The sequence below is a fragment of the Panthera tigris genome, chromosome E1 (assembly GCF_018350195.1).
Source record: "Panthera tigris isolate Pti1 chromosome E1, P.tigris_Pti1_mat1.1, whole genome shotgun sequence".
In the NCBI taxonomy this organism is placed as follows: Eukaryota; Metazoa; Chordata; class Mammalia; order Carnivora; family Felidae; genus Panthera; species Panthera tigris.
Genome location: NC_056673.1, coordinates 37,015,850 through 37,027,676, shown reverse-complemented (window position 1 = coordinate 37,027,676; position 11,827 = coordinate 37,015,850). Strand labels below are relative to the sequence as shown.

Below are 11,827 nucleotides of genomic sequence, written 5' to 3'. Positions count from 1 at the left end.
AGGTGACGAAGTTATGCTCCTGAGCCCAGCATCCCAGCCAATGGCCTCACTGAACCCTCATCCTCCGCACTCAGGGTGTCTGGGGAACCTTCAGGAGGCTAGTGATGGTGACCAAGATGGGGCTTTGACAGGAGAGGGTCAGGAACCCAGAAGAGAGAGGGAGACAGGGCCCACCTGGGGAAATTCACTTTGTCCCTAGGTATGTTTCCAGTCTGCCGTGGGAAGCCTGGACTCAGAGAAGCCGACACAGAACTGTGGTTCTCGGGGTCCGCAGGGGTGGAGAGAGGCTGAGGGCAGGGGAGAGGCTGAGGCAGAGAGAGGAAAATGTTACCAGACATGGTAAGATGGGCTGATTGGTAGGAAAGGATTCCTTAAAGAGGCAAATGGCTCTTCAAGGAGTTTTGTAGTGGCTAGAACATACTGTTTCCAGTTGAAGCAGGGCACAACCCTGGCAAACAGTAGGCACTCAATGCATGCTTGTTAAAACTCAATTTCTGTGCTTGTCTTTCCCTTGCAGTAAGGTTAAAACGAACCAACCAACCAACCAACCAACCACCCGGCATCTGCTTTTAGAAATGCCTTGGATGCCCCCTAGTGGCAACAAAGAAGGCTGAGAGGGGTGAGAGGTGCCTTCTACCTAAAGGGCTTCTCCCTGGGAGGGGAGTGGGGAGCAGGGGGGAAGGAGGGGCCTGCCCTTTTTTCCTAAGGCTTCACAGATCTCATCCCAAGGGGACTAAGGGATGGAAAGAACCAGGTAAGAAGGAAGAATCCTGTGGGGAAGGAAAGGCGGAATGTTCTTGCTGGAAGATTCCATGGCAGTTGGTGGACAGTCATCGGTCTGGCAGGGCAACCAGAGGACAGAAGGAGTTGACAAGTCAGGGCATGGGTCAGGAGTGGCATCCCATGGCAGTGGAGAAAGAGGGGTGGCTGTGTGTGTGCACCCGGGGTACGGGGTGGGGTAGCTGCCAACGGGTAATAGGGAGACACATTTTACAGCCTCTGTCACTGTTTTGTGCTCATGGAAGACTAAGGAAATGTAGATCGTTGAAACCATAGATGGGCCTGGGAGGAAAAAAAAAAAATCAGGATTCACTTAAACTAGGTGTTTTTGCCTGGGTGCTTAAGAGTGTCAGGGGTCATTCGCAAAGTCGGCAAATCTGATTTCTCTGTAGGTGGAAAGGGAAGACATGAGAACGTGGAAAAGCAGAGGAGGTCAATGGGAGAAGCAGAGGCTACTGGGAAAATCCTTAAGGGAGGATGAGCAGGCTTTAGAAGGCTGAATTGGCTGGAACTCTTCAAAAATAAAGCAATCAAGCTTGGGTTGTAGCTATGAGTGAGGACCAGCAGATAAGTCAAGGGCAGACACTGATATTCTTCTGGCTTCCAAACACCCAGCACCTGCTGCACCACACCTTTCCCACGAGGCTCCAGAAGGAATCTGGAGCTTCCTAAGGGCAGAGACTGTGGCTCTGCGTCCCTTTCTCCCTCCCTCTGGTGCTCTCTCACCCATCCTTGGGGACAGATGCATTCTCTGGTACTGATGAATGAAAGGGAGCAGCTGCATGCCAAAGGGAAGGACAAGGAGAATGTCAGGAAGCAGGAAAAGCAGGGGAGAATGAAGAGGGAAGGGGGTGAAGAGGCAGACAGGGAGGGAGAGGCGAAATGGAGGTGGAGGAAGCTGGGCCTGGAAGAGAAGGGAAGTCCATGAAAAGTGTTAAAAGGATGCAGTCGTTTAGTCAGTCAACAAACACTCTGCACCTATCACATATCACACAATGTGCTGGGAGTGGAAGGTGCAGTGGTGAATAAGACAAAATGGGCTTTAAGGGGTGGCGGATGGGGAGTTTGCAAGTGAGAAAGGGGGAGAAATTGGCCACTTAGAGCAAGAAGAGGCTAAGCATAGTTGGAAACAAGAAGGGAAATATCACAGAGAGAGAGAGAGAGAGAGAGAGAGAGAGACAGAGCGAGAGAGAGAACCTGCCTCCAGGCCCATCATTGGGTGAGACACAGCCAGAACCACCTGTCGGCCCTGGCTCCGTGAAGACCGAGGCAGGTAAGCTGGGCAGGGGAGAAATTCAGGAAGGGGAGGGACAGGAGTGGGTGGGGGTGGAGGGTCAGACTGTTCACAGTTTTTCACTCGGGCACCCACAGTGGAAAGATGTCTGTGCTACGAGTGGTTCTCAACATTTGGCTGCCCGTTGGGGAGTCACCCGAGGAACTTCCAAACACCATCACCAGGGTCCCACCCCCAGAGATTCTGATTTTCTGGCCCTGGGATGGCACCTGGACTTCAGAATTTATTAATAGCTCTCCAATGAGTCTAAAATGCAGCCAGGGAGAAAGCGAGCATTAGAAGCTGGCTGCCTGGCCTCCTTCCTCTCTGGTGAGAATGGGGGCCATCTTGAAAGAAGCGACCTGTGGGAAGGAAGGGAAGTTGTACGGTGCTTTGAGGGGGTTGTAAATGAGGCTCAAAGACTCCAGTGGTTCTGACAAAAGGATAAGGGGCTCCTGAGAAAGTGCCCCCTTCCTCGGCTATGCCTCTGGTAAGAAAGGAGCAAGATAGCCTGGAAAGAAAGAGAAAACAAGGCAATGGCGGTCTTTAAAAGGGAAGAACAATTCAAGTAACTCAGACCTGCCGAATTCTCTGTTGTTGCACCCTGCTCCCCCACCCACACACATGCACACTTCCCCCCACCCCCTCTGCAGTCTTCATGATGGGGCCTCTGGGGATGAGAGAGGCACAGCTGCCACAAAAGGTTTGGCAGTGGCCCAGCAGGATATTCAACCGCACCCCCCCCCAAACTGCCTGCACCCTAATATAGCTGAGTCACTGAACCCGGGTGGAGTCCTCTGCTTGACAGTGAAGCAATCTGAACTTGAAAAATGGCCTGGGAACAGAATGTATGGTTTATATAAACAAGTCCTATGTAGATGTAATTGTATGCAAATATTTATTCTTTAACTCAACATACACTTCCTGCCAGTCCTCTTGTACAGGTTTCAAACCTTCCACTGCAGCTCACAGTGTATGTAGCAGGGGACAGACGTGAAAATAAAAGTGTAGTGTTAGCGAGTGAAGCCCTCTGCAGTCTAGAGAAGGAAAAAAACTGTGGTTCAGTGGGAGTTAGGTGTTCAGAGTTTGAGCAGGGTCTTGAAGGATGTTCAGGAGTTTACCAGGAGACAGGAAGGATAAAGCAGGAAGGGAAACAGAAGAGTAAGTGTTTAAGAAATGTAAAATATTTCCTTGAGGCAAAAGGGTAGGATCTGTAGAAAGGGAATAGGGTGGGGGAGGAAAGATACGCAAGTGTGTGTGAAGGACATTCTTTGCCCCCTAAAAAAGGAGTTTGGGCTTTTCATCCAGAACGGCATAGGGAGCCAATGAAGGTTCTTAACTAGAGGAGTGATAGCTTTTTTTTTTTTTTTTTTTTTTAATTTTGAGAGAGAGATCAAGCGGGGGGAGAGGGGCAGAGGAAGGGAGAGAGAGAATCTCAAATGAGCTCTGAGTACTGAGTGTGGAGCACCAAGCCCAACTCGGGGCTTGATCCTACAACCCTACAAAACCAAGAGTGAGATGCTCAACTGACTGAGCCACCCAGGCACCCCGAAGGAGTCTTGCTTTTAGAGTCTTGTTTTTCAAAGGCGAAGGCTGAGAGGGGTAGACTGGAAGAGAAAATTAACACTTATTCATCAATTACTGTGTACTGGGCATTGGGCTCTGTATTTTATTTGGTCACTCCAACCCTTTATGATAGCTTTTTTCAAGCTGCCAGTCAAGATCAAGAAAAGGAACGGAAAAAAAGGAAGGGAGGGAGGGGGGAAGGGAGAATAACAGCATAGAAATTATCAGGGTGTCGCGGGTAGAAAGGTTTAGTATTGTTTTTGGAAATTTTGCTACACATTTTCACCTGAGTTTTAGGGTACTGTGTCGGGATTCAAATGTTATTTCTCACTGCGGCTTATGGTGTTTTAAAAAAGAACGAGAAGCCGCTGCTGTAAGGTGTAGGTGTGACTAGCCTTATTTTGCAGGTGAGGACATAAGGCGCAGGGAGTTTCAGTACCCTGCCCCTCTGTAAGTGGGATGTAAATTTCAAACCCAGGCTGGTCTGAAGCCAGCGTGGATTCCTGCTCAGTAATGCCAGGCAACTTGCCCAAGTTACGCATGTACAGCAGACCTGGGAAAAAACGTACCCAGGTAGCGCCTCCCAAGGGCTGTATGTACTCACACAGCACCTCATTCAAGGAGGTAAATCGGAAAGGCCCAACTCTCTGTCCGCCCAAGGTGCTGGACAGAATGTATATTCCAAGAGTGCCCTAGACGCACAGAATCGGATTATGAGCGGCAGCCCCGGGAATCTCCTTTTAGAGAGCTTCAGGTGACTCTGGGTGGACCGCCCGTTGTGGCGGGAGGGGAGGGGCGGGTCGCTGCAATAACTAGGTGAGGATGAACAGGGGCTTGAACTGAGATGGCGAAATAATCCCTTCTCTCAGAAGTGTCACGTAGCCCAACTCCCGCTATTGTGTTGAACTCCGATGCCTCGCGGTACAAAGTCACCTGAGGGCTCATTTCCCTCTCCCGAAGCGATAAAGGCGAGGGAAATTAAAAAAAAAAAAAGGCTGGTGGCTTCCCACTCACCAGCCAAGGGCTTTGAGTAGCCGAAAAGCAGGTGGCTCCCGCCACTCCAGGGCGACACTAGATTGAGGTGTAAAGTGTGTACTATTTATAGGGCATTTCTGGGCCTCACCCTAAGGACTTCTGATTGGCTTTGGGGTAGATCTATCACTCATCTTTTGGGTTCGAGGTGGGTGGAAGGTCAACCACGACCAATACAAAACCACTCCTCAGCTAAGCCCCTCCCCACCTAGCTTCCTGTTGCTGTCCATCAACCACCTCGTAGGCGGGACTTCACGTCCCGCCAATTGGCTGGCGAACATGTCGTTCACTGTTCAGTAAGTTTCCGGTTGGTGCCCTCTACTGTCCATCAGTGACATTTCACAAGTCTATTGGCCAAACCAACGTCGCTCTAGGCGCCTCTCTCTGATTGGATACTAGTGCTGTCGGTCCCCAATGTACTGAACTCTTATTGGTGAACGCTGCCGTCGCTCGGGCGGTGGCGGGCTCCGGGATTGGCGGGTGCTGGGCGGGCGGTGTCAGGCTCTCGGTGGCGGCGGAGGCGGCGGAGGCCAGGGAGGAAGATGTCGTAATGAGCGGTGGGTCCTGACCGCTGCCGGCGGGGTCTTTCCGGCCCCCAAGGGTCGGGAAGACGGGCAGAGGCCGCAGGGAGGGGAAGCCGGGGCCGGGGGTTCCCCCCTGGGACCGGGCCTGGCGCCGGGGCCCGGCTCCGGGAGGGGCGGGGGAGGGAGGATTCCCGCCCGGAGGAGGAGCGGGGCTGGCCAGCCGGGCGGAGGCACCCGGAAGGGGGCGTTCGACTCCCCGCCCCCTCGGAGCCCGCTGGGCGGGAGGGCGGCGCTTCCGGGGGCTGGTGAGAGGTGCGGGCACCCGGGCGTGCCTGGCACCCCCTTCACCCAGTTGCCTACCCACCTCAGTGCTTCCGGCCTGTGGACATAGCCTGGGTCTGCTCCGAGGAGGCGGCCCACGCTCCTCGCGCTAGCCCTGTGTTGGGGGACCCTCCTGCATTCTGACTCGGTACCTACCGGCGATTCAGGGCCCTCCCGAGTGCAGAGAGGGGCGAGGGAGTGCTTAAAATGCAGACGGCGCCAACCACATGGGCACTGCGGGGCCTGGAAGCCAGCCTGGTTCCCGATATACCCCAATGGAGAGATGGTGTGTCAGGACACGAGGGCACCGCCCCCCCCCCCCCCCCCCCAAAGGGCAGATGACCTCTTGCCTTAGACTGCGACGTGGACATAAACCTCGTAATGTTTTCACTTGGGTCCTTGAACACCAGCTAGATACCCGCAAGCTCTTAGCAGAATTATGAGCCGTTTAAGAACTTGCTGACAAAGCTCCCAGCCTGTTAGCTGATGCTCCGTCGGTGGGACTGCTGAATCCCAAAAGCCAGGTGCAAACCTAAGGAATGACAGAAGAAATAAAACGGATATTTACTTTTTTTCTCCACCCTGCCTCCATCCCATTGCTGACTTTTGGTTCTCAGCCTCCTACCCGTGCTTCTTGGCTTATGTTCCCAGTGGCTTTCTAATTTTAGTTGAAAAGGAACTGTGTCTTCTCTTTGGGCAATTGAGAAACCTGTCCTCACCGCATTCCTTGGTTTTGACTCCAGTATACCGTCATGTTTATTTCTTAATTAACTTGATCCAGGGGGACTCCATCTGGCTTTTCTCAGTGCACATTCTCCCAAAGTTTGTTTCTTCTTGAGGCTACTTCTTGCTCCCTTATTTGTGGTTTCCTAGAGAAAGGGAGGGAAGAGCTTGTAGATCTGCTTTAAGCAAGGAATTGGCTCACAGTCCCCCATTACGCTGATTTAATTGCAGAAAAAAGGGTGATGACTGTTTCAAGGTATATTAGCATGCACTGTCTACGACTTGGCATGCTGTACCCCAGAAGGCCTTAAGTATCACAATGGAGGGCTAAGCGTTGAGTTGGTATTTTGGATAAGATTTTTAGGGCTAGAAAGTTCAGGGTGTTGGCCAGTTCACAGAGAGGTTGTTGAGGGAACAGTGGTGAAGTCAACACCGTAGAAGTCATTTTGATTAATAACACAAAGAAGCCTGTTGTCTGCAATAATGAATATAACTGCAGTGTCTTGTTTTGTTTTAAATTCTTGTGTGCGATGAAGGGGGCGAATCTGTCAGACAACCTATCAGTTGGGCTGATGATGTCAATGTTCCAGTGGCTTCCAACAGGCATTAATACCTGTTGGAAATGGATTCTCATTGGCTGGGGCGATTGGTAAGTTTTCTAATTCTGGTTCTTCCGCTTGGTTGTACAGAGGCTTAACCCCTCTTCATTTAAAAGCAGTAACAACAAGGAAAAAAAAAAGCCGGTCTGACATAATTATAAACTCCCTGAGCTAGGCTGCTAAAGACACAATGTCTTTGCCAAGGAGACCCAAGTGGAATTAGTTCATAATTGGATCCTCACCTCACTGCCCTGTAAGGGGAGCTGGCTCCAGGAGGAAGAGTTTGGCACCAGTGTTGACAGCACATAGACTGGCCGGCTTTTTTCTCTCAGATTCTATTAAAGTTTGGGCCTCCGGAGGCCTGTCGGAGGAGAGAAGCTGAAAGAAGATTTTGGCAAATATCTGGGTAAAGGAGCTTCGTGGCATAATAGCATATAGGGCAGTTCATTTTGATATCTTGTCCTTGAACTTCTTCGTTCTTTTGTTGATTACTAGCAGCCTTTTGGAGAAGTTGCAGGGTCCTTTGTAGCTTGAACAGTCCTTTACAATAGGCATGTGATAATTCCTGACTCTGCTTTCAGAGAGTATTGCCGAACCAGGGCCCTCATGAAGACGTCCTAAGCTTGTTGCCACTGGTCGGTAGACCCTGGTACTGGCTTGAGTTCAGCAATCTTCTAGACCTTTGTCACCATACATTTCTATGATGGAAATGTAGCATCTTCTTCTGTGACTTACCTTCACTCCCTCTGTTCTCTGCTTACCCACAAATTGGAAGGCTTGCTTCCAAGGATAGAAAAATGTAGTAATTAAAGTGTATACAGAGTATTAGAAATTGTAGAGATGTGAACTCTTCTGAGTTTAAACAATTATGGGGTCTAGTCTGAAACCTTGCGGGCTGAAGACTTGAAGTAAAATGTATTTGGAGAAGCGCCAGTACTTATGAGTTTGGATAGCTTAACGGGATTAGGGAACTTCTCATAAGTTCTAAACGAGGAACGCTTGACCCACATGCTGGACTGAGAGGTGGACATCATTATGGAATGAATTCGTTGACGTTTTTGCTTATTTGTTTTTTGCTACGAATTAGGAGGGTAAAAACATGGGGCATTACCAACTCCAGGGCACCGTCAGCCTAAGTATCGGGAAAGGATTAGAGATTGCCCTGGAAGAGATGTTCCCCGGTGGTACTGGTAGATTTGTCCTAGTTGACAGGATTCTGAAAGGGAAAACTGATTTTTCCACTGCCTCATGCGATGCTAGAAAGAGAACCCAGGAGCAAGCTCAGTCAGCACTCACTGCTTAGCTTCCCCCACACGGCCAGGAGGTGCTCTTTCTGGGTGCTCCGAGGCTGTCACCGGCACAGGGCATTACCGTGTGCTTCTCATCAGGACGTGCCCTGGGGAGCCGAGCTCTGCTCAGGGGCAAGGGAGCACAACAGGGCTGAGTGCCCAGGTTAGATGCTGTTCAGTCTGTCCCCGTGAATGGCTTCGAGCAGTGTTGAGATGTCCAGGCTGTTTGTGTCACCGGAAGAGCATGTGTGCAGGTCCAGCTGTTTGCATCCCTCCTTTGGACGTCTCATTCCTTAGCTGCAGCTGGTGTCAGCTTCAGAGTTGTGTGCTGTACCTGGCCGGAAGCCTCACCACGTCATAATGCCAACGTTTAGCTTGGGGGACTGTTGTTTTTGAGACTGAGGGCTCTGAGATGCCGGTTTGCCCTTAGGCCATGACTTAGGCTGTTAGGTGGCCTCTTTCACCTCAGCCACGGGGTGAAAAGTGGCCCAGGAACGAACAGCAGACTCTGGCCTGCCCACTGCCAAACGTCCTCTTTCGAGAGCTTCCTCTTTGGCGTATTTGTTAGCTTTCCCCTGGGGCTCAGTGGAATCATGGAGCAGCTTCCCAGAGAGTGTGACTAGGGACTAAGAGACAGCAGGCAGGGCTGTGTGATTGAAAGTGGAGTATTTCTGCCCCTGGCCAGTGTCGGGCTGAAGGCTTCTCATATTAGCCTAAAGACAGACCAAAACCTTTCCCAGCCTTCCGAACGGTAAATGGTAAGCCAGCCCTCTCTTCCCAGGGGAAATGAAGTCAGTGCTCATTTCACAACTGGTCCAGAGCTGGGGATGAATGTGGGCGTGACTCACAAGTAAATGTGCCAAAGCAGAGAAAACACGTGTTTGTACACAGTGGTCTTCTAGGGGGAAAAAGTGTATCTTGGTTTCTTTTTCTCTCCTGTTCCCTAAGAGCGGTCTGGGACCAAGTATTCTTTGTACCATTTCCTGGGACTGCTCTGTCAGGGTGAAGAGCTGCCCTGGGTCCCCACACACTTCTCCAGTGTCCCTTCCAGTACCACTGGCTGTGACCCAGGCAGGATGCAAACTAGCAAATGACAGTCACATTTCGAGAAGGCATATTCATATAGCCAGCCCTCATTATCTTAACTCATTTGGAAAAGAATTCCCCTTCCCTGGTGCAGGTTCATTGAAAGAAGCATTGAAAATCGGTACCTGGTATGTGGTGATGAGGTGTGTGCTTTGAGATCTTTGTCCGGGTGCAGGACTGGACTGTGCGGGTCTGCACACAGGCACTTGTCCCCGCGTGAGGCAGTGGGCGGGCTTGGGAGTTCCATCTGGGACAGCATCAGCTGAGCTGACCTGGCGGGTGGATTCCAGCCTCATGCCAGGACATGCACATCTGTGGGTTTTCTCCTGTGGTTCTTAAAACTCCATTTAGGCTCTCCCACTCTGCAGTCTCCAGGATTCATTCACTCATCCATTCAAAAAATATACACTAGGCACCTACTATGTGCCAGGTAGGAGGGATACATGGGTGGGTAAGGGAAGGAGAAGTTCCTTGCTTTAAGAAGCCTACATCTTAGTGGATGACAATAAATAAGTAACTACTGGATATTAGACAATGAGAAGTGGTACGAAGAAAAAGAGAAGACAGAAGAATGTGAAAGGGTGCAATTTATATAGGGTGGTCAGGGAAGGTTTCAGTGAGAAGGTGACATGTGAGTAAAGCCACAGAAGGAGGGGAGAGATTGAGCCATGCTCAGTCTGGGGTGGGGGGCGGGGGAGGTTGAGAACTCAGCCAAGGAGGACAGCAAGTGCAAAGGCCCTGAGAAGGGGCTGTACCTAGTATGTTGGAAAGCAGCAGGGAGACCAGCGTGGCCGAAGTAGTGAAGAGGAGGGACAGGATAGGTCAGATAGGGTCCTTATGTGTCACGGTGGGGACTTCAGTTCTTACTTTGAATGGGAGACAGGATGCTCTTGGGGGGCTCTGAGCAGAGGAGTACTGTGATTTCATTTAAGTGTGATGGGTCTCATTCTGGATGCGTGTTGAGAGCAGACTGACGGGAACAAGGTCACAAGCCCGGCTAGGAGGCTTTTGCAGTTAACCGAGTGACAGATGATGAGGATCTGAATCTGGGTGATAACAGGTGGTGGTGAAAGCAGTCAGATTCTGAATGTATTTTGTACTTTCAAAATGCATTTTCTACCTTGAACCGAAACACTGTTTGGTGGATGTCATATGTAGAGTGTGGAAAAAAAGAAGGGTCAAGTATGCCGTACAGGGTTTTAGCACCGAGCTGCTGGAAGGACAGAATTCCATTCACTGCACGGGGAAGTTTGAAGGAGACACAGAATTAGGACGATACCAGGCATTGGTTAGATCTGAGATGCTTGTTGACCTATCCAAGAGGAGGTGTCAGTAGGCAGTCGGATATACAAGATATAAGTTTGGGAGTCATCGTTATATAGAACCTATATGTTACTGGTTGTTAAAATGCTGTGAGGCTAGATGAAACCGCCCAGGAAATAGGTATAGACAGAAGAAAAATAAATGCTGAGACTGCACCCTGGGGCAACTCAACCAGTTAGAATTTGAGAGGAGAGGAGGACCCGGCAAAGGAATACTTTGAAAAAGTAGCTAGAGACATAGATCAACCTGGCAAGTGTGTTCCCGAAGCCAAGTGTAGAAAGTGTTTCAAGGAGAAAGAGGGGTCAGCTGTCAGATCAACACATAAAATAAGGTCTAAGAATTAACTGTTGGATATAGCAACGCAGAGGTCACTGGTGGCACAAGCAGTCTTTGTGGCGTGGGCAAAAACCTGGAGCAGGTTCAAGAAAGACTGGCAGGAGAGGAATTAGGGGCAGCGCTTATGGGTACCTCTTGCAAAGGGTTTTGTTTGAAAAGGGGAGAAATAACAGCTTTTAACTGCTGAAGGGATTTTTTTAATGTTTATTTATTTTTTGAGGGTGGGGATGAGAGGTAGAGAAAGAGACAGAGAATCTGAAGCAGGCTCCAAACTGTCAGTGCAAAGCCCAACGTGGAGCTTGAACTCGTGAACCGTTAGATCATGATCTGAGCTGAAACTAAGAGTCAGATGCTTAACCAACTGAGCCACCCAGGTGCCCCGGGAATTTTTTAAATTTTTGTTGTTGTTGTTTTAGAGAGAGAGAGAGAGGTGAGGAAGGGGCAGAGAGAAAGAGAAAGAATCCCAAGCAGGCTCTGCAGTGTCAGCACAGAGACTGACACGGGGTTTGAACTCACAAACCATGAGATCATGACTTGAGCTGAAACCCAAGAGTCAGAAGCTTAACCCCCTCAGCCCCCAGGTGCTTCAAACTGATGAAGGGAATTTTAACTTCCTGATGAAATCGTGGGCCCACTAAGAGGCGTGGCCTGAGCCGCCTTTAGCCTGAGGCATTAGCAAGCCGCCACTCAGAGTTGTTCTCATTTATGGAAAGTCAGTGAAGTTCCTTTTACCCTTACTGAGCTCCTTTATATGGTTATTGTGGTGCTGGAGGCTTGCTTGTCTGCAGTTTGGTGTTTTCAACCACCAGTGTTGCTGCTCCCTCCGTGCAGGCTGGTTCTCTCAGCCCATTTATGAACTCCCTTCAAGGTCCAACTTTGTTCTCTAAAACCAGCCACGGCTTGCTTTTCCCTTACCAACTCTGAATTCTTCCAGGCCAGGCAACTGGGAGAAACTGTTCTGTTGGCTTCTGGCCC

At 50.2% G+C, this 11,827-nt stretch overlaps 1 protein-coding gene across 6 annotated transcripts in view; it reads left to right on the top strand.

Moving 5' to 3' along the window:
* The first annotated feature begins 1,899 nt into the window (after positions 1–1,899).
* Positions 1,900–11,827, top strand: part of SP2 (Sp2 transcription factor) — a 30,801-nt gene continuing 20,873 nt past the window's right edge. For 2 of the 6 annotated variants that reach the window (XM_042965642.1, XM_007085739.3), the window contains exon 1: positions 6,360–6,868. Coding sequence is in view for 2 of the 6 variants with exons in the window: in XM_007085737.3 (XP_007085799.1) it covers positions 5,202–5,208 (7 nt within the window). In the remaining 4 variants the exon portion in view is untranslated. Of the gene's footprint in view, positions 2,054–5,134; positions 5,209–6,359; positions 6,869–11,827 lie in introns of those variants that run through there. The other 4 variants (XM_042965644.1, XM_042965643.1, XM_007085737.3 and 1 more) reach the window with 4 other exon arrangements.